At 51.0% G+C, this 19,101-nt stretch overlaps 8 protein-coding genes across 8 annotated transcripts; 5 read left to right on the forward strand and 3 right to left on the reverse strand.

Annotated features, from left to right (window-relative positions):
* Positions 1-1,548: 1,548 nt before the first annotated feature.
* Positions 1,549-3,376, reverse strand: AUEXF2481DRAFT_43128 (uncharacterized protein). Its single transcript, XM_013485368.1, has 3 exons — positions 3,097-3,376; positions 1,749-2,863; positions 1,549-1,673 (listed from the first exon to the last, which is right to left on the reverse strand). The coding sequence occupies exons 1-3, from the start codon at positions 3,156-3,158 to the stop codon at positions 1,609-1,611; spliced, it is 1,242 nt and encodes a 413-aa protein (XP_013340822.1). The 5' UTR covers positions 3,159-3,376; the 3' UTR covers positions 1,549-1,608.
* Positions 3,377-3,896: 520 nt separating this feature from the next.
* On the reverse strand, positions 3,897-4,684 carry AUEXF2481DRAFT_43131 (uncharacterized protein). Its single transcript, XM_013485369.1, has 2 exons — positions 4,497-4,684; positions 3,897-4,444 (listed from the first exon to the last, which is right to left on the reverse strand). The coding sequence occupies exons 1-2, from the start codon at positions 4,677-4,679 to the stop codon at positions 4,043-4,045; spliced, it is 585 nt and encodes a 194-aa protein (XP_013340823.1). The 5' UTR covers positions 4,680-4,684; the 3' UTR covers positions 3,897-4,042.
* Positions 4,685-6,159: 1,475 nt separating this feature from the next.
* On the forward strand, positions 6,160-8,271 carry AUEXF2481DRAFT_7745 (uncharacterized protein; the record flags this gene model as incomplete). Its single annotated transcript, XM_013485308.1, has 1 exon — positions 6,160-8,271. The coding sequence occupies one exon, from the start codon at positions 6,160-6,162 to the stop codon at positions 8,269-8,271; it is 2,112 nt and encodes a 703-aa protein (XP_013340762.1).
* Positions 8,272-8,402: 131 nt separating this feature from the next.
* On the reverse strand, positions 8,403-9,427 carry AUEXF2481DRAFT_428657 (uncharacterized protein). The gene has a single exon (XM_013485442.1). The coding sequence runs from the start codon at positions 9,314-9,316 to the stop codon at positions 8,708-8,710; it is 609 nt and encodes a 202-aa protein (XP_013340896.1). The 5' UTR covers positions 9,317-9,427; the 3' UTR covers positions 8,403-8,707.
* Positions 9,428-14,377: 4,950 nt separating this feature from the next.
* AUEXF2481DRAFT_43135 (uncharacterized protein) lies at positions 14,378-15,356 on the forward strand. Its single transcript, XM_013485370.1, has one exon. The coding sequence runs from the start codon at positions 14,389-14,391 to the stop codon at positions 14,950-14,952; it is 564 nt and encodes a 187-aa protein (XP_013340824.1). The 5' UTR covers positions 14,378-14,388; the 3' UTR covers positions 14,953-15,356.
* A 553-nt stretch (positions 15,357-15,909) lies between these two features.
* AUEXF2481DRAFT_43136 (uncharacterized protein) lies at positions 15,910-17,252 on the forward strand. Its single transcript, XM_013485371.1, has one exon. The coding sequence runs from the start codon at positions 16,270-16,272 to the stop codon at positions 17,107-17,109; it is 840 nt and encodes a 279-aa protein (XP_013340825.1). The 5' UTR covers positions 15,910-16,269; the 3' UTR covers positions 17,110-17,252.
* Positions 17,253-17,307: 55 nt separating this feature from the next.
* AUEXF2481DRAFT_428819 (uncharacterized protein) lies at positions 17,308-18,530 on the forward strand. Its single transcript, XM_013485443.1, has one exon. It carries the CDS (start codon positions 17,542-17,544, stop codon positions 18,208-18,210), a length of 669 nt encoding a protein of 222 aa, XP_013340897.1. The 5' UTR covers positions 17,308-17,541; the 3' UTR covers positions 18,211-18,530.
* Positions 18,127-19,087, forward strand: AUEXF2481DRAFT_43138 (uncharacterized protein). Its single transcript, XM_013485372.1, has 2 exons — positions 18,127-18,903; positions 19,030-19,087. Exons 1-2 carry the CDS (start codon positions 18,300-18,302, stop codon positions 19,053-19,055), a joined length of 630 nt encoding a protein of 209 aa, XP_013340826.1. The 5' UTR covers positions 18,127-18,299; the 3' UTR covers positions 19,056-19,087.
* Positions 19,088-19,101: the final 14 nt, after the last annotated feature.

Raw genomic sequence — 19,101 nt, forward strand, 5'->3', positions numbered from 1 at the left:
CCTTCTATGGGTTTGGTTTACCATCGACAAAAGCAATGAGCATCTTGTCGCCCTGCGAAACCTCGTCTGAACTACTTCACGGCTGTCAACACGTCTGCCCATGTATAGCTCGATACTAGAGCTTGGACTCCATATGAGGCTACATGTCCTGAGTACCACTGTCACTTCATTCAATCTGTTCTCAGATTGACACTGCTTTTTCTTTTTGGCCGGAGCTGAGATTCGTTTGAGCTTACGGATCGTCTCCTCTCTTCCGAAGTGGCTGATCTGTACATCCGGCTCGTCTTCTGACTCTTCCTCGTTGTCATTTTCGTCTATGATAAATTCGACATCGCCAATCAACACAAGGAGCTGCTCCTTGTCGTCATCGTCTTCTTCGTTGTTGATGGGAGCTCTGCTACGTCTCGTATGTTGGCTTGATCGTGGTTATCGAGACTTGCGTAATGAATGTGCTTGTATCTAAAAGCTTCTTAAGAGCTCCTGGTGGTCGACCGGGATGGAGACGAGGTTCGGCAAGTCAAAGCCTCATAAGACGAAGTAAAAAGTGCATCTCGTACAGTAATGATAAGAGCACCTCTTGCTCCCATCTTTCACAAGCACTCACAATTTGAATATCATAACTTCTGGAAGGCTACCTTCGAACCACTAAACGGTCGCAATACAAATCAAGATTAGCCCGACTGCCAAATTGGATATGGCGGATATTCCTGGATCGATGAGCGTCGTTTTCGTTGAGTTGCCGGCGAAATGGGTAGCTGCATGTCCGGCTGACCGAGGTTCAAGAGTCTCTTGGTGTCCTCAGTGACACCTTCTGCAGCTCTGAAGACGGCGACGGTACCGAATGGATAGGGAGCTCATCGTCTGGCGAGGTGGGCTATTCGACATAGGGGCCACCAACATGTTTGGCGAGTTGCTTGGCTTTGGAAGCAGGAAGACGATTTAGTCCTACCCACTTGACTGTCGAGTAAGATGCTGGTGCAAGGCGTTTTCAGTCCGGCTGGAGAGGATGACGAGGAAAGTGCTAAATCGTGAGAGCTAACTTCACAATGCTTCCTTGCACCATGTTGACTTTGATATTTGGCCGCCCTTTTAGCAAGGTTCGTATTGATCAATGGTACACGGCCTTTCCCATCGCCAAAAATATAACGAGTGAAGCGCTCGTGGCGACGAAGCAGAACACGTAGCTCGATACTAAAACTTGAGGACGTGGCTTCAATGTTAGCAGTCGGCATACATCAGGTTGCCATGCGAAAAGTATCTCTGGGGTTGTGAGTAGCGTAGGAACTAGCTGCCGCAATGCAGTCTTTTCCTAGATACGGGAATGTCATAGGAGGGAAGATCTCTCAAGCTCTCACCGAACATCGACTGAGTCTCAGAAGTTGTTGTGCATCTCGACAGCTGCAAAATCAGTAGCAACGAATATCGGAGATAAAAGGTAGGACTCGGTATTCGACATACCATGCTGACTATATACAAATACACCGTCTATTACATACCATTGACCAGAAAGAGAGGGAAAATCTATAGTTTTGCTCTGATAGGCCCCGAATAACTCCTATGAAAACCAGTCAACCTGAGTCGTAACACATAAGAAAAGGGTCCGCTTCATCAGTACTTTTTCGATTCGATACGTTCAGGAATATTCTCTGGCTTATCCTTGCCCTCCAGGATATCTACATCAAGGGTCAGCGCTGTCAATCTCCCATCGTTCTATACTCATATCAGTGTCAAGTAATCAAATGACTTACTATAGATGGCGGTGAAAAGAGGGAACTCGTTCTCGAGACCTTGTTTTTTCAAGAAGTTATTGACGTCGACAGCAGTACTTGTGCCTTGCAACTTCTGCCCGTTAAGCTCTTGCTTTTCAACCTCATTGATGGTCATGCCGCGCTCGACACTCATCTTTGCGCAACGGAAGTTACGGCCGCCGCTACAGCTGGTAATCAGGTCTGCTACGCCACAGCTTTCCTCGGTGAAGGTCTCAGTGCGGACAGAGTCGGCGAAGAACATCTTGCCAAATTTGACCTGTTCCAGGATACCGACACGCATGACGGCAGCCTTTGCATTGTCTCCCCAACCCAGGCCATCGACAAAACCGGCACCCAGAGCGACGATGTTCTTGAGGGCACCACCGAGTGACACACCAGCAACGTCGGAAACCATGCGAACATGGAAATAAGGCCTGTGGAAGATCTTCTTGACGTTGTCGTGGCTGAGAGGTGGGTATTCTGTGGGCAGAGCGTAAAGCTTAATCTTTTGGTGTTGATCTTGTTTACCGCTCAGCTGGGAGAGGTCGATTTCAGATGAACGAGGCGAGCCTTTAGGCGTCGGCTGCTGACTGTCCATAGTAGGGGGGTCGTATGCGACGGTCGTCTCTGAGAACTTCTCAAGGGCAACCTCGGTAGCGATATTGGCACCTGATAGGGCGCCGCAGTAGATGTTCAGTTTGCGGCCAATCCACTCGGAAAATAGCTCGATGCCCTTGTCTGAAACCTCGACACCCTTGATACATGAGATACCACGAGCGTAGGGCAGGATCTTTCCTTGCAGAGTGTTGCATGTCTTCTCGATGAACTGGTGGGGAAGGTTGAAGATGAGGATGCTGGCGTCCTTGACGGTATCTTCGAGCGAGGCGTTTGCGATGATATTCTTGGGGAGGGCGACGTTGGGGAGGTATTTGACGTTCTCGTGGATGTCGTTGATGATGTGGGTCAACTTCTGGGCCTTGTCGTCGCCCTTGTAGTGTTTCGACTCTTTCGGGATGGGCACCTCTTCCTCAAAGACCCACATCTGGACATCCTGCTCGAACATGTCGCTGTTGGCTGCTGTGTTTTCGGCGACAACCTTGGCGATGGTAGTGCCCCTACATTGGGTAGTGTGTCAGTCTCTCTGCTCCAGAAGTATGACGTTGGTCGGCCGGTAGAAAGGCACAGTGCTTTTAGGAAGGGAGGGGCGCCTTGCTGAGGGCGTACGCTGTGACTGCCCTCGATGGACACGCCATCAGTCTCAACAACGTTGTGTCTTGAGGTAGCCAATGTTGCGCTTGGCTACAGCGACGGGCATGTCGTGTGCTCGTGTCAAGGACAATTCACGTACCAGTTGCCAGAGCCGACAATGGCCACCTTGTGCTTCTTCTGGTATGCTCCGAGGGTCGACATGTTGCGTGAACGGGATTGTAGGAGTGACAGTCTAGGAATCTGTGTCGACAAATTGTAGGTCGAGGAGAGGGGGAAATTGCTGGGGAAGATGAAGGAGCGACGCAGACAAGATGATCGGGCCGCTCTTGCAATAAATATCTCTGGCATTCCCACTCGAGTGGATCTCTCACGATTGCGATTGTGTGTTGGGAACTAGCAGATAATACCTAGTAGCACAAGAGCTCACTGCTTTGTCTGTTTTTTGCCCATGATCCCTGCCTAGCTACATGTCTTCTCCACAAGCTTGTACGTCACTCTTCGTTGATGAAGGCGTGCCGACATGCTGGTTGAGATCGCCGCGCCGCAGGCTTCGTCAGAAAGTTGCTGATCTAGATGCTTTTATTCTGACTCCAGTGCAGAGTCCAGACATGCATCAATCTCAATCATGTACCGACGAGACACTCTTAGCCGCATTGTGCAGGTGCAGATACACTTCTACAGCCATCTCATAATTTAGTGACACCGTTTATCTCTCTGCTCCAAGCCTCAAGGTTTGGTGCGACATTTGCCCAGACAATTTGCCCGTCTTCATGCTGCCCTGTGCTTTCATCTTGCATTTGATTGGCTTGGCCATGTATACTCTCTTCATCTTCACCGTAGTTGCAAGCAATCATATAAGATCTAATCAATGATGTTCATTGAGTCATTAACTACTGAAAAACAAGAGGCATCGCTATGGATGCGTAGAATATAAAGCCCTTTTCGACCCAAAATACCAACTCCGTCGCTGGTGGTGAATAAAAACGCCTACTCTCATGCCCGGTACCATTCGTATAATGTGCCGTGATTACTTCTCGCAAAGGAGTCCATCGCTTTCACAATCCGTGTCTACTCAGACTACCCACTTAAAGAGCGTAGGCAAAGAGACCGAACAGAGAGGCGACGAGAGCACCATTGCCGACGGTGAGAGAGCTAGCAGCACCAGTTGCGGCAGCAGACGAGGCGCTGGCGGAAACAGACGAAGCGCCACTGGCGACAGCGGAAGTAGCGCTGGCCACGGAGCCCGAGCTGGAAGAAGCAGAGCCGGTGGAGGAGGCAGCGGAAGAGGTGGCAGAGACAAGGCTGGAGGCAGTCTTGTTGCCGCAGGGAAGGGCAAGGCACTCTGCCTGGGCGGTGGCGTTACCAACGTTGTTGCTGTTGCACTGGCCTCTGTACTCGACACACTCAAAGGTGGGAATGGTGTTGACGTATTCGGCGAGATCGGGGACGAGACCGTTGTTGCAGATACAGCTGTATGTGAGCGAAGTCTTGGACAGGGTCAGTAGGATCATCAGGCTTGTTTGTCAGAATGGTACTCACGGAGTCGCAGGTGTTGGCCTTGAGCAATTGGCTGCCACAGAGGACGGGGCAAGTGTTGGTCTGGGCACGGCACCAGTTGGCTCTGGTGGTGGAGTCGACCGAGGAGGGGACGATGGTGTAGTTCTGGGCGGCAGCGAGGCCAGAGAGAGCCGAGGCGGCGAAGAAGATGGAGGAGTAGAGCATGTTTGCAACGAAGATCTGCAGAGGTTCAAGCGTTAGATGCGACAGCTCTGGGGGATTGGGCCATGGAGGATTGCGCGTTCCTGCAAGTCATGATTGACATGGCAGTGCAGACGCTCGGATCAAGGACCATGGAAGATGGAAGCACTTACTTGTGGATTAAGAGTTAAGGATCTGCTGTAGTCTCGTGTAGTCGAGTTTGCAGAGGCTGAAGGTCAGGAAGTGGCTATGTAATTTGGACGGAGGAAGGAAGAGGACGCTTGATGGGGACAACAGGCATAAATACATGAGTGAGGGCTGGAAAACAGCGTGGATGCCGCGCCGCCGGACCGTGGCAACCAACCATCACGCTAACCCAAAATTCATCTATTCTCATCTCCCAGCTCATCTATTCCTACCTGTCTCTTCTGCCTCTATTGCTTATCGTGAAATTGTTTGCTGCTACCGGCCTCTCCTTCTGCCTCTTGCCCGATATTGCACGCAAATGCAGCATAACATTCACTCTATCTGCCTCCTCAATGTTCAAGAGGTGACACCTCCAGCCATCTTTCCCGCTTGCCTTGCATGAACTCTAACCTGTTTCTTCGCCGATTGGATCTGCACCTCGGCCTTGGGCTTGGCTGTCTTTATCGCGCAAACTTCAAAGCTAGCTTGGCCAACTTCCATAGGTACGCGGGGCAGTTGCTGGTATCTGCGGCTCTAAGCTCTACTCGTACTTTTTGATCGATTTCGCTCATTCCGTCCTCTTCTTGTGTGACCATCAGAGAGTGACCGAAATCAAGCCTTGATCATACATGATGTCGCACAATTGTTACTTTTGTGCGAGCGCTGCACGCCAACTTCCACCACTCTGCCAAAAACCGTAGGCTGAAACGGCTCAGTTTACTTGAGGCATCGGCAAGGTTTGAAGCGTGCAAGCAACACATGCGCCGACCACTCTAGCCGATTTAAACTCCAGCCTGCGTCGTGTCGTCCGAGGAAGCGAGGACGACGACACCCTCGCCTTCTTTGCCGCGACAACGTACTCACCACATTGCCACCGCTACTATTGCCATGGACTGCTTGGCTCGTGAACAGGATCCTGCTCGGTGGAGGATACTCTTTTTGGCATCGTGATCGGCAGTAATCCTTTCGGATCTTCTGGGGGCCAAGCCGGAGGTTAAGGTTGCATACCCGATGAACGACTCATCCAAGAGCACTCACTTCTTTATGTACTCCATGAATGTATGTAGATGATGAGAAGAGCTGCTAGTAAAGATGATGTGTCCATAGTACTGTGAATTGCTCCACTTGATGCCTCTCTGTAGTGAAGGCTAGAGCCGGGTTGATTGGTAGGTTCGAGCCTGACGTGAAATTTGCGCTTGAACATGTGCGGCTTGCAATCAGTCACAACGTCAAGAGTCTCAACTCCGAACCTCTCCATCACGAAAGTTGAGACGAGAAGCTCCACCCAACAACAACACAACATAAACAACCTTCCAACATGGGTCGTCTAGCTACTATATCGACTTGCCAGCTCGATCAATGGGCGCTTGACTTTGATGGCAACCGTGACCGCATCGTTGAAGCCATCCGTCAGGCCAAGACAGCCGGATCAAAATTGATACTTACTCCAGAGCTATGTATCCCAGGCTATGGTTTGCTCGATCACTTCCACGAGCTCGACACCTTCACCCACTCCTGGGAGGTTGTGGCCGAGATCATAAGCTCTCAGGAGACTCAGGACATCATCATCGACCTTGGTCTGCCAATCCGTCACAACGATGTTCCGCACAACGCTAGAGTACTTGCCTTGAATGGCAAGATTCTCGCCATTCGACCCAAGATCGACCTCTGCAATGATGGCAACTATAGAGAGATGCGTTACTTTACTCCATGGACAAGATATCGCGTCGACACCTACACCCTTCCGGACAACATCCAAGAACTCACTGGACAGACTGAAGTGCCAATCGGAGATGTCATTTTCCAGACCTTAGATGCTGCTTTTGCTTCCGAACTTTGCGAAGAGCTCTGGACGCCGGATTCTCCTCACATACAGTACTCACTCAATGGCGCGGAGATCATTCTCAACTCCAGTGGCTCTCACCACGAACTACGCAAGCTTGATACGCGCATCGACTTGATTACCCACGCTTCCAAGTCAGGCGGTGTCTACATGTACTCCAATCAACGTGGATGTGATGGCGATCGTCTCTACTACGACGGTTGTTCTCTGATCGCGATCAACGGTCAGATGGTTGCTCAGGGCAGCCAATTCTCTCTACGCGATGTTGAAGTCATCACATCTACCGTTGATCTCGACGACATCTGGTCTGCGCGTCAGTCTCGAAGCAGAGGAATGCAAGCGATGAAGGCATACGAATTCAAACGGGTCAAGATTGAATTCGCTATGACCCAAAAGGGAAACTTCAATCGTGACCTCCAAATTGCGAAAGCCATCCAACCCCGCTACCACAAACCTGAAGAAGAGATCGCTCTTGGCCCTGCTTGCTGGCTCTGGGACTATCTTCGAAGATCTGGAGCCTCTGGCTACTTCGTTCCTCTCAGCGGTGGCATAGACTCGTGTGCTACTGCCACTATCGTTTTTTCAATGTGCCGCTTGGTCGTTACAGCCATCAAGGAAGGCGACGAGCAGGTCATTCGAGATGCAACGCGCCTGTGCTCTGGAAAGGACGTCACCCAGATGTCAGCTCAGGACTTCTGCGGCAATGTGTTCTCTTCTGCCTTCATGGGCATGAAGGAACAATCCAGCAAGGAGACTCGTAGCCGTGCAGAAATACTTGCTCAGGCAATCGGTGCGCATCATATTGACTGCAACATCGACGAAGTCTTCAATGCTGTGAGGCACCTCGTTTCAACAACCCTCAGCTTTGAGCCTAGATTTAAGGTTCATGGAGGAGAACATGCAGAGAACATCGCGCTACAGAACTTCCAGAGCAGAACAAGAATGATTCTATCTTATGCATTCGCTCAACTTCTACCAACCAGTCAAGGAGGCAAGGGTGGGCTTCTGGTCTTAGGATCGGCCAATGTCGACGAAGCACTTCGTGGATACCTCACAAAGTATGACTGTAGTAGCGCAGACATCAATCCAATCGGCGGAATCAGCAAGACGGACTTGATTCGTTTCATAGCATGGGCGGAACATGCCTTCGACCTGCCAATCCTGCAAGAGTTCATCGATGCGACACCCACTGCTGAGCTCGAACCCATCACGAGCGACTACGTACAGTCTGACGAAGTCGACATGGGTATGACATACAAGGAACTCTCGGTCTACGGCTACCTCAGAAAAGTCCGCAAATTCGGCGTCTACTCGATGTGGGAGAAGCTCTGCGTCGACTGGAAGGATCAGCACACTCCCCGAGAGGTCTACAAGAAGGTCCGCGACTTCATGTATTACTATGCTATCAACAGACACAAGATGACCACCATCACCCCAGCCTACTATGCAGAGCAGTATGCACCCGACGACAACCGCTTCGATCTTCGCCCATTCTTGTACCCACGTTTCGCCTTTGCGCACAGAAAGATTGAGAATGAATTGAAGATGATGGAAGCCGGTGAGGCTGGCAGTGCAGGAAAAAACTGATAGATGCATAGGACCTCAAAGCGAAGACGATGGCGTTTGTAGACACTACTTCTTCGTAGCATAATCTCACCTTCAAATGACACGCTCAACTCTACGTACAGTTTCAATTAGTATTTGCACAGTTGTCTCTACGTGTCATATTAGAAATGCTTTGATTACATTCATGAGTTTGCTTCGACGACAGACCAAAGTTGAGATTGGGGAAGGAAGCCCGACAGCGGACCGAAGCGAGGATTCTCTTTCAGTGAGCAACAGGTTGGAGCACAGAACTAGTGGCTTGCCGCAGGCACTATAGAAACGTTAAAACGCTTTAACCTCGAGTCATGAAAGTCGAGATGTAATTGTTTAGCTTGGAGCAAACAATGTTTCGTCGAGGCCCTCAGAACACAAAGGGGTGCTGTTCAAGCATGAGATGAATCAAAAACGAGAAAGAAGATCAAGAAGCGAGCAAAGCACAAGCGGGAGGACGTTGGAGTGACACAAGCCCTAGGGGTCCATCCAGGGTTACTCGAGACGGGGATGGAGCAAACAGGATAGAGTTGGGCAAGCAAGTGAAACACGGACGTTGGAACAGACGGAGTGGAAGCCAGATGCTTGAGATGAAGGAAGAAATGCTTGTTGCAAGTGTAGGGTTTGTATGCAGAGCCAGGGGCACTTGCAGTAGGCCGAAACATTTCGGGCGCGGTTGAGTTGAAAGAGTGGTTAGTTGTCCATCAAGATGACAGCACTGGAGGCGGGCGGAAGGGCGGCCTTTGCATCGTATGGCGGCGGCGGCGGCAGAATCCAGGCTTCCTTTCGGGGCAGCCAAGCAGCCGTTTGTAGTGACAGAGTCAAGGCGAGTTGCGCTGGCAAGAGCAGCCCGTCTGCCCTTCTGTAATTCGTCCACCGCCGGACGACTGACTACCGCCGTCGTGCAACCTCCGACCCGCCCGTACTTTTCGCCGACGACAAGCAAGAACGACCCAGGACAATTACTACCTAGACCAAGTGCCCACCCAAGTAGAGCAAACGCGAGCGACGCGGCATACGCGGTAGACGACATCATCAAGCTAAAGGCTTCGGCTGTGAAGGCTTTACAAACGCAACGCCAGAGCAAACGAGCCTCTTAATACCACCTCCCGCGCATACAACCACGCACACGTCTGCACACGCTTCTTGTGCTGGAAGTCTGCCATGAGCATCCGCTAAGCAGAAAGAAATGCACCCGGCGCCGCTATAGCAACTGCTCCGTTCCCGATCCGGTCAATCATCTTGAACCACAACGCAATGGATCCTCCGCCGTCCGAGACGACACGTGCGGCATCTAATCCCGTCGCAGCTGCGACGTCTTCAAGCCATCTCGATACTCCGCGCTCACTCTCAACGGCCACGTCCCAGCGATCTATCAAGGATCTGGTCAATCGTTTCAACCAGCAATCCACAAAGGACCAGCATGTCCCACGACCTGCGCAGCGTTCCCGTCTCCAGCGCCCACCGCGCTCACCCGCCCAAAGCCGCAGAGCTCCCTCACCACAAGCCCGCTCCGCCACTCCACAAGACACAATCTCGCCTTTGAAGAGTCCTACTCGCCGAAGCAAGATCCGCACGCCCGCTTCTCTCTCCGCCGAACAACTTCGCACCCGCCGACATGACCCCCACGACCCGGCCCACGATAGCTTCTTTTCACTCGCGACGCGAAGAGGTTCCGACGGCAGTCTGAGTTCTTCCTCAGCACAATCTTCCAACCTGCACAAGCGAGCCAGGTCCAATGTCGAATATGATCTGCCCGCTCCTCTGCATTCGAGTCGCTCACGTCCCAGCACGAACCACAGGCGTGCACGTAGTGACTTCGTCGGCCCCGAGTCAAACTCTGCTCTTTCGATTCAGACCGTCTCCTACAATTCACTCCCTCGCCATTCTTCGGCTTCGTTGATCAGTCCTTCGCGGATTCCTGTCAGCAGTGCTAGACGTACTTCCAGCTTTGAACCGCTCTCGCCCACCACATCACGCCACATCTCGCAGATGGGCCAGTCGATCAACCACTTCCCCGCTCCCGCATCACCTCGCTCCCGACACACATCGTCCCAGCGTACTCCTTCTTTTGGTTCGACTTCCTCAGCTTTAACCGCTCTCGGAAACACACGGTATGATTCCTCCCCATATCAAGGACACGCTTCCACAGAAGCCTTCGTCAACGCGCCCCCGCCTCTGAAGTCTCCCCCGCTAAGAAGCTCACGACCCAGGCCCCCTGTCTCTGCCGCAACGACAGCTGCCTCGCGTGCTCGGTCTGGTCAGCGTTTCGAGTCCTCGCTTGCTTCGCAAAGCACCGATTCAGCAAGACTTAGGAAGAAGAAGATACCCGAACTGGACAACATCAACCTCGCCGCGCGAAAGGAGAAGATTCAACGCGCTTTCAGCGACCACTCGGCTGAAGCACCTGGACGAAGCAGCCTGAGCGGTGGTGAATCGAGACGAGGCAGCAATTTCAACGACACGGCAAGCGATGGCCGAGGAGATCACAATGGCAACGAGCAAGAAATGGACTCTTCATTTGAACACACAGATACCGAATATACCGACACAGAGCAGAATGAGGCCGGCCATGCCGACACAGACCGTTTGGAGGCTTCTGGTCCTCTGTCTCCCATCACGCCACGCAACATCCCGGGTGCTTTCGTTGATTACGACGAGTCACCGCTCCCGGACAATCAAGACATGACCACATCTACAGTTTACCCTGGACCAAGCTCTAGTCCGCCGAAAGAGGGCGCCCACGAAGCCATATATGAGGCAGAAGAGGACGATGAGGCCGTCGTAGAGAGCTGTGACGAAATTTCAGTGGAAGAGAACGTTCTGGAAGAGACGGCACCTGGAACACTTCTCGACCAGGTCATGAAGATGCGTGAAAGGAGTTTGTCCAGTGCTTCCCACACCGACTTCGAGGAAGGCTCTTCGTTCGCACCCTCAGAGAACGGAGATCGCGCCTCGATTCATATAATGCTTCAAGATGACGGCGAAACTGAGCGGAAGAAGGCAGAAGATTGGTCCTCGGATCTACCTTCATCTCCAGCGCTCTATCATGCTTCTGGACACGCCGAGTCATCCTCTTCATCACAGCCCGCCCCTGAGACATATCGTATCCCAGATTCAGATGAAGATAGCTTCGCTAGCGATGCGGCTCAGGTCGGACTCTCATCACCTTGGTTTGGTCAGCTGCCGCACTTGGAGGAATTCGAGCCTGAAACGCCCAAAAAGTCCGACTTCACCAGAAACGTAGGAGCAGCAAGTCTCATACCGGACGAAGACAAAACCCCACGTCAGTCGAAGCGTGCTGGTCGAGCTTCAGCTTTGGCCATAATACCTGACTGGACCGGAAATGGTCTTGCTCGCGAAGCTATAAACCGTATCGCCGATCAGTACCAAGAGGTTGGCTCTGTATCCCCTGAGATGCTTCACGACTTTCAACAGAACGTTGCCCCCAATTCTCCAGCCATGTCAAAGGCCGAAGCTAATGATCCAAAATCTGTGGCGTTCCTCCTTGATACCATATTGCGTGAAAAAGCCGGTTCGCCCCAACCAAGAAGAACGTCAGGTGAATTCCTGACTCCTGGAACATACAATCCTGGCGATCGCAGAAACATGGAAACACCAGAGGGAGATGATACCGGCACTGCCATCGTTTACAGCACTACATATAGAAGATCTGGTGCAAGCTTGCCAAGAGCTTCCCAAGATGCTACCAACGACTTTTCATACATGCAGGCCTTCTCCCCGTCCAGCATTATGGTCAATACGCCAGCATCTTATTACGACCTCGGCACTCCTGCTTCAGAGTACTCGGGTACCAATACTCCAGCGCTCTTCGATACTGCTCCTGGAGCAGCTGACGAGGATGACGACTACCGTCCTCCGCCTCCACCAAAAGATTACGGTTACTCGCCTCGATCGAGTACTGGTCAGCTCTCGATCAGGTCATCGAGTCAGACCATGCCCTCTTCCCGCAATAGCAGGTCGTCGGACAGGCTTCGACTACCAGAGATTCCCATGGGCACTGGGCTGGGCCTTACCATGTCCAACTCTTCAGAAGACACCACAAGGCTCCCGCCACCTTTGCCGCAACATTCACCTCCCCCACCGCCTTTCGCAGCTAGATCGGAGCTTCCATTTGAGGTTGTCCTTACGGATGCATCTCCCGGACCTACATTCACCAGTAATCCCACAAGTCCTGTCTCGACGCGATCAAGGACCCTGGAAGAACGCCACAGAAACTTCTCTACGCCTGCGCGCCCCTCAATGGAGTCCATGAAACCAGAGATGGTCCCCTTACCTCCTTCACAATCAATGTCTTCGTTCCAGTCTTCCTCTGTCAGACCATCTGTCGATTACGGTCCACCGCCTGCGGTGATGCCTCCGTCTCCAAACCCGGAGACTGAGCGTCTTACCAAGCGTAGGCACATTGTGCAGGAAGTCATCGATACTGAATACTCCTACCACCAAGACATGAAGATCATTCTGGATATCTACAAAGCCACTGTCAGTATGATAATTTCAGCAGAGGACAGGAAGACTTTGTTCGGCAACGTCGATCGAGTTGAGGAGTTCTCACTCGAGTTTTACGATGCCCTGCGTAAAGCCGCCGCGCCCATTTATGTTCCGCCCAAGTCATCCCGTTGGCAACCTAAGAGGGGCAGCTTTTCGACTTCGAACAGTGACGGAAATTCATCAGGCTTAATCATAGATGATGACAAGGATCGTATGACCACAATAGGTGCAGTTTTTTCCAAACACATGTCTCGTATGGAGCACGTGTACGAGGTTTACTTGAAGAACCACGAAAACGCAAACAACTGTCTCCAGAGGATTCAGGCCGACCCGACTGTGCAATGTTGGCTTACTGAGTGTCAAAGCCAGGCCAGTGACATCACTGGTGCTTGGAACCTGGATTCATTGTTGGTGAAGCCAACCCAGCGTATCCTGAAGTACGGTCTTCTACTTGGAGATCTTGTCTCACGCACACCAGAGAACCATCCTGACCGATTGGCTCTACAAGTTTCGCTTGCTGGCATTCTTGCTGTCTGCAAAAGAATCAACGACTCCAAGAAACGTTCAGAATATGTACAAGAAGTGCACAGAAAGCGTGCCAAGTCCAATGCTCGCAATGCCCTAGCCGTATTCCTCGCAAAGAAGGACACTGTCAAGGACCGTGTTGGTGCAGAGGAGACTCACAAGGACCCCGAATTCGATCAAGCAGTTCAAGCGCTTAATGGGCACTATTTGAAGCTGCAAATCTGTATGCGAGACATTCAGCACACCATGGAAGAACTTGAGAAGCCCGTCGCCCACTTTATGCGATTTGCAGAAGCGCTGCAAAATTACATAGAATGTGAGCCAAACAACTGTCCAGAGATTGAGAGCAAGTTCCGCAAGTTTATCCTTGCTATCAACGAACTCGGCACCGCCGCGCTGCCAGACCACAAAAACCGTATTCAGAAGCATGTCGTACAGCCGATGCTCGATTGTCTAAAGCTCTATGCCGGGCCCCAGCATTTGATTGCAAAGCGTAAGAAGCGGGTTGCAGACTATGCTCGACTCCAGGCGATGCAGCAGAAGGGACAGAAACCTGATGCTAAGACTGTCGATGGTGCAGAGGTCTATGAGGCACTCAACGAGCAACTCAAGCTAGACCTCCCGCGACTCTACGCTTTACAGTCTGAGCTAGTCAGGGCGTGTCTGAATACCCATGTCTATCTCCAGACACAATGGTGGTGGTTATGGAAGGAAAAGTTGGCGCCCGTCGTTGACTTCGCTTACGCACAATATGGCGATATCGAGCCCGACTTTGCCGGAGAGTACGAGTTTGTCCACTCACAGCTGCTGTCGCTTGGTGTCTGCAATGGCTCAGCGCTCGCCGACATAGCCAACTTCCTATCGCCGCAAACTACCCTTGTTGGCGATGAAACCATCTCATCTCAGGCTTCCACGCGACGCCCTTCAATCCTTCCCAATGGTCATAGAACTATGTCTATTGGTAGCGAGAATCAGCCGCTATTTACCCCTAGCGACTTCAACAAGTCCTTCAATTCGGCGTTGGCATCCCCAGTATTGCCTGATTCTGGGCAGCCAGGCTACTATGGTAGGATGCGATCCAGCTCATCTTTGTCCGCTCGTGGTCGCGCTCCCAGCACCGGTGCAAGCCAAAACAGTAGCCTCCCTCCTTCCCGGATGCCTAGCGTGGTACAGAAAGCCTCGTTTTCTTCACACAGACCCTCTACCGCTCAGCGTCCTGCGGATCTGAAGAGCATGTCTTCACGCATCAGCTTGGACACACCGAAACGTAGCCCTAGTATCCGGCCTGGCTCTGCCGTGAGCTCACAACAGCAGCAACAAGAGCCGCGTTTCTCGGGAATGTTCAGCTCCGCCATGCCGATGTCTGATGTCCCCATCAGTCCTGGTCCACTCTCGCCGCAGCACGCACCTCTCGACACGCCTGTGATGTTTGTAGCTGCCAGTCTCTTTGAGTTCAACATTGATAGGGCGAGACGCGAGGCAGGCTATCCATACTTGACATACGTTGAAGGTGAAGTTTTCGACGTCGTTGCGCAGAAGGGCGAGCTTTGGCTCGCAAAGAACCAGGACGACCCGACTTACTCACTTGGCTGGATTTGGGAACAGCACTTTGTCATTTTGTCCCAAGAGTCTTAGGCAGATTCCAATGGATGGAAACCAATCTTGCTACCTACATGGCTTAATCACCAAGTTCGCCCTGGAGGGTGGAATGTCGCTTGGTCATGTCGCGACCAGCGTAAAGATTGCTTCTATCCTGATTACTCCCGTGATCAAGAGCCGCCCAAGTCACCAGTCAAACCTAAGCCAGGACACATTGGACACCCCGTTCCTCATCTTTGCCTCAGGGATACTCGCACGTACTATTGAAAGTGTGCATTCCTTCGATTTCCCTTTGGCATTATCGTTATTGCCTCTCCCGCATATCATTCCATTCACACTTGTCACCATAAATCATATCGGACCGGCTCCATTTTTCGCATTCGATTCTCACCAGTCGATCCTTTTTTCCCCTGAGGATCTCACCTCATTGCCCCCATGTCGCATCATCTTGAAGGAAGAGATGTTCATTTTGCGAGCATTCACTTCACTCAGAAGCGGCGTTTGTTGTTCTTGACGAATAGTTTCCATTCCATTGGCGAGGAGTTTCTTTTTTCTTTCTCTTTTTTCGTTTCTTGATGGTTTCTTTGGTGGCATTTTCACATTGTAACAACTTCTTTTTGGGAGACTTGATTTTCTCATCTTGTCTTCTTGACCTTTTCCAGATCATGGCACGACGCTACCTTTTTTCTCAATGGCATCACAACCCACCCTTTGACGCGCGATAAACTAGTTTTTGTATCATACAGGCACAATTCTAAACAGCGATGATTAACATATACCAAAACATTTGTTGATTGCTTTTCAGTGATCATGTTTGTCACCAAAGAGTAAAATCAGTATGGGTACGCAATGCTTGCTTATTGCAAGTGTACAAAAGAAGAAGGTGTGTTTCGTGCACTAAAAGGCGGACAGATCCGTATATGGCATGTGCAGGCGAAGGAGTCAAACTATAAATCCTATGGCGTGGGTATACGGCAACATCATCCCGCTATCTTTTGTGTGACTGTTGCCTTGAAGGCAGCGATAGTTACTCCTTCGGTGACTCATATATGTTTGCTTTGAGTCAGTCGTGATTCATAGCACCTGGCATACCTCATTGTCTCCTGGATCTTGGCATTGACACGATTTTTGACCTTTGAGCAATTGATGAACTGGTTGTGAAAGGGGATATTCGAATCAATTCATACTGGAATCTATCGCGTTTGGATCACATCATCGACTCTTGAAGTCCTTCAGGAAGAACCGAGTACCACCAGAGTGCGACAAACAACATAGTCATCGAAGCCTCTTTCAAGCACGAACTTGACCAACATCTGTCCGGCATTCGCGTTCGCCAACAAGCTATACGCAATCATGCCTATTCACATTCGTCCTTTCCAGGCTTCCGATCTTCTTGCTCGTGAGCGCATCTTCAAAGATGCCTTTTCAGCGGGCCTGCGTCCTCACATCTATCCCAATGGCACAACGGATGCGGACTTGATCCACAACTTTGGCGAAAACATCAAAGGTCTGGCAACCAAGATGTCTGCCTCTGACACCCAAGCCGGACAACGCTTCTTCGTAGCTTACGATACCGAAACTTCTGCACCTACTTCTGACCTCGAGTTCCCAGAAACTTGGGATAAGAAGAATGAAGTTGAGTTGAAGGGCAAGGATAGAGAGGAGGCCAAGAGGATTGTAGGCATTGCATTCTGGCAACTACAGCCCTCACCTCGCACACAGGAAGAGATTGACAAGGAAGCTGCAGAAGGCCAATCTCACGCCCATGCACCCTCAGCCAATGGCCCTCTCCTTGATGCATTTGGAAAGGCCCTCACTGCAGGGAGGGAGAAGTGGATCGGCCTCGACGCATACCTATACCTTAAAGTGCTCGCCATCGATCCTAAATATCAGCGTAGGGGAGTGGGATCTCTTTTGCTGGATGAAGGGTTGGCAGTTGCAAACAGGGTGGGGATCAAGGCTTATTTGGAAGCTACAGAAGCAGGAAGGCCGCTTTATCAGAGGAAGGGGTTTGTGGATAGGGAGTTGGTAGATTTTGATGTTGCAAGGTATGCGCCTGCTGCGAAGGGAGAGAGGCATGGTTTTATGTGTATGGTTAGGCCTGCACCTGAGGGTGGGAAGAAGGCTCAGGGAAGTGCGGAGGAAGGCGAGGGACATGGTGGAAATGAGGCTGTGGTCGAAAAGGGCGAATAGAGGTATACCATGACGCTGATACTATATAGTGACGTCTATTAGCTATTGCCGACTGGGTATCTAATCCTGAGAACGATTCTTCAAGGCTGTAACCTTTCACCTTGCTTCTCGCCGACCAGGTTTCCCTGGTTCGCTGTTTGTCTCATTCGCTCGTGCAACGCGTCTCAAGCTTTAGACCTCTTCACTTTCGGCAGTCCCAAAGGCTGTTCACTCATTTCGAGCTGCGTCTATTCTACTTGCCTCTCTCTCACTTATTCAGCGCGCCGACTTCGACCATCATAACCTCTGCGCGTTCAGTCCTCCTTTAATCAACCTTGACCTTCACACTTACTATCGAGTCTCTCTTTCACTCAACATCAGCTTCGTTGGTAAGCATCTCTTTCTCCATCCCCATCACTTCGGTCTGATCTGCGCTAATTACATACAGACATCATGGCAAGCACTATGACTTCGGATCCGAAGACCATCGTGCCTGTTATTGTCACAATCACTGACAGCCACGACGTTGTTCTGCGCGTCACTGAATACGACAATTCAGGGAAGGTTGATAAGGACGGCAAGTACAAGATCAAGACGATCGTCGACTTCCAAGCTACTCGCCAGAATCTGATCGATGTTTCACCTGTCTTTAAGACACTCTTGACCACCCGCAACTTCGCCGAGGCTGGCCAGTACATCATCAACCTAAAAGAACATGTACCTGAAGCAATTGAAGTCATCCTCTGCGCCATCTATGGCAAAGACAGTGTTTGGGAGGCTTCTGCTACTGGTCAGGAAGTCGCTTTACGTACTCTGAAGCTCGAGCCTATCTATCTCTGGGAGGTTATGGACTCTAACCATTCATTCATGATCGAGTTCCACAACCTGGATGCTTGGTTTACTCTTTGGTACAAGAGCGTTGGTCTTCGCTTTGATGCTGATGTGATGATGTATCCTTGCTTCCAGTTCCGCCATGCGGAAGGCTTTCTCAGAGCCACCAAGGCGATGGTGTACCACTATCATCACATCAAGGAACGCGGCAACAGCAAGCACAACGATCTATGTCTGCCTCCCCGTGTACTTCGTAAGTTCCACCGCGAGTTATACTTATCGATTTTCTGATTACTAACCTTGAGGCAGAGCAAGTTCGTGCAGCACTGGGTCGCGTCAAGACCGTACTCACAAATGAGATATGGTTCATAATCGACAAAATGCTACTGAGCGCTTTTTGCGGCTGCAAAGAGAGAGTTCTGTTCGCGTTTCAACTCGCTCTCAAGAAGACTGAAGGTTTCCCCATTGACAGAGCTTGCCAAGGAGATTCCATCCAAAATGTCATCCGCAAACTCCAGACCTTCGACAAGCACTTCAAGCTGCCAGCAGACTGCTGCCGCGAATGTCGCAGAAACTGGTTCGCACTTGTGAAGGGGCTCTGCCGCGTCGGTATGGATTACTTTGATGGTCTGTGTCTGGATTGTATGGATCACTCGAAGGCCAACTTTCCGGATTCGCAATCCGAAGCAGCGGACCATCTCGTTAGTACTCTTGAGTGGGACTATGGATGCAGTGTCAAGCATGGTCAAGCCAGCTGGTACTTCTCCTTCAGTACGATATGCATCATGAACCTGCACATAACAAATACTGACACGCCACAGTGGCTCAGCATGACACTCGTAGCGAGTTGCTCAAGCGTATCAGAATGGCCAATCCTCGTGCCAGAATCTTCTAAAGTAAAGGTGTTGCATGGAAGTCGAACAGGATGTTCAATGACTCTCGCGTGTGACGTCTTTCATGGAGAGAAGACTGAAATAGGACATGCTGTTATGTGTATACATTAGCTCAAGGAGGGAAAAATACAAAGTTAGCTTTTATCGAAAGACTCGATTCATAGCTTTTCATGTTCAGTATGCGGTTAGCTGTTACAAATGTAAACTCTTCACTTACAGACATCTTGTGTTCGTTGTGTTTGACCGTGACTTTGTGGTTTGTTTACACCTTTCTCTTCCACGGCCCTTC

This window comes from Aureobasidium subglaciale (assembly GCF_000721755.1).
Source record: "Aureobasidium subglaciale EXF-2481 unplaced genomic scaffold scaffold_22, whole genome shotgun sequence".
In the NCBI taxonomy this organism is placed as follows: Eukaryota; Fungi; Ascomycota; class Dothideomycetes; order Dothideales; family Saccotheciaceae; genus Aureobasidium; species Aureobasidium subglaciale.

Bases quoted from the DNA above. Each gene is read 5' to 3' on its own strand.
- AUEXF2481DRAFT_43128 (XM_013485368.1), bottom strand. From the start codon at position 3,158: ATGTCGACCCTCGGAGCATACCAGAAGAAGCACAAGGTGGCCATTGTC. The intron at 2,864-3,096 runs GTACGTGAATTG...TACCCAATGTAG, and splicing joins ATTGTCGGCTCTGGCAACTG to GGGCACTACCATCGCCAAGG. The intron at 1,674-1,748 runs GTAAGTCATTTG...CCCTTGATGTAG, and splicing joins TCTTTTCACCGCCATCTATA to ATATCCTGGAGGGCAAGGAT.
- AUEXF2481DRAFT_43135 (XM_013485370.1), top strand. From the start codon at position 14,389: ATGCGATCCAGCTCATCTTTGTCCGCTCGTGGTCGCGCTCCCAGCACC.
- AUEXF2481DRAFT_428819 (XM_013485443.1), top strand. From the start codon at position 17,542: ATGGCAAGCACTATGACTTCGGATCCGAAGACCATCGTGCCTGTTATT.
- AUEXF2481DRAFT_428657 (XM_013485442.1), bottom strand. From the start codon at position 9,316: ATGATGTCGTCTACCGCGTATGCCGCGTCGCTCGCGTTTGCTCTACTT.
- AUEXF2481DRAFT_43131 (XM_013485369.1), bottom strand. From the start codon at position 4,679: ATGCTCTACTCCTCCATCTTCTTCGCCGCCTCGGCTCTCTCTGGCCTC. The intron at 4,445-4,496 runs GTGAGTACCATT...ACCCTGTCCAAG, and splicing joins AGGCCAACACCTGCGACTCC to ACTTCGCTCACATACAGCTG.
- AUEXF2481DRAFT_43136 (XM_013485371.1), top strand. From the start codon at position 16,270: ATGCCTATTCACATTCGTCCTTTCCAGGCTTCCGATCTTCTTGCTCGT.
- AUEXF2481DRAFT_43138 (XM_013485372.1), top strand. From the start codon at position 18,300: ATGCTACTGAGCGCTTTTTGCGGCTGCAAAGAGAGAGTTCTGTTCGCG. The intron at 18,904-19,029 runs CTGTTATGTGTA...CTCTTCACTTAC, and splicing joins GAAGACTGAAATAGGACATG to AGACATCTTGTGTTCGTTGT.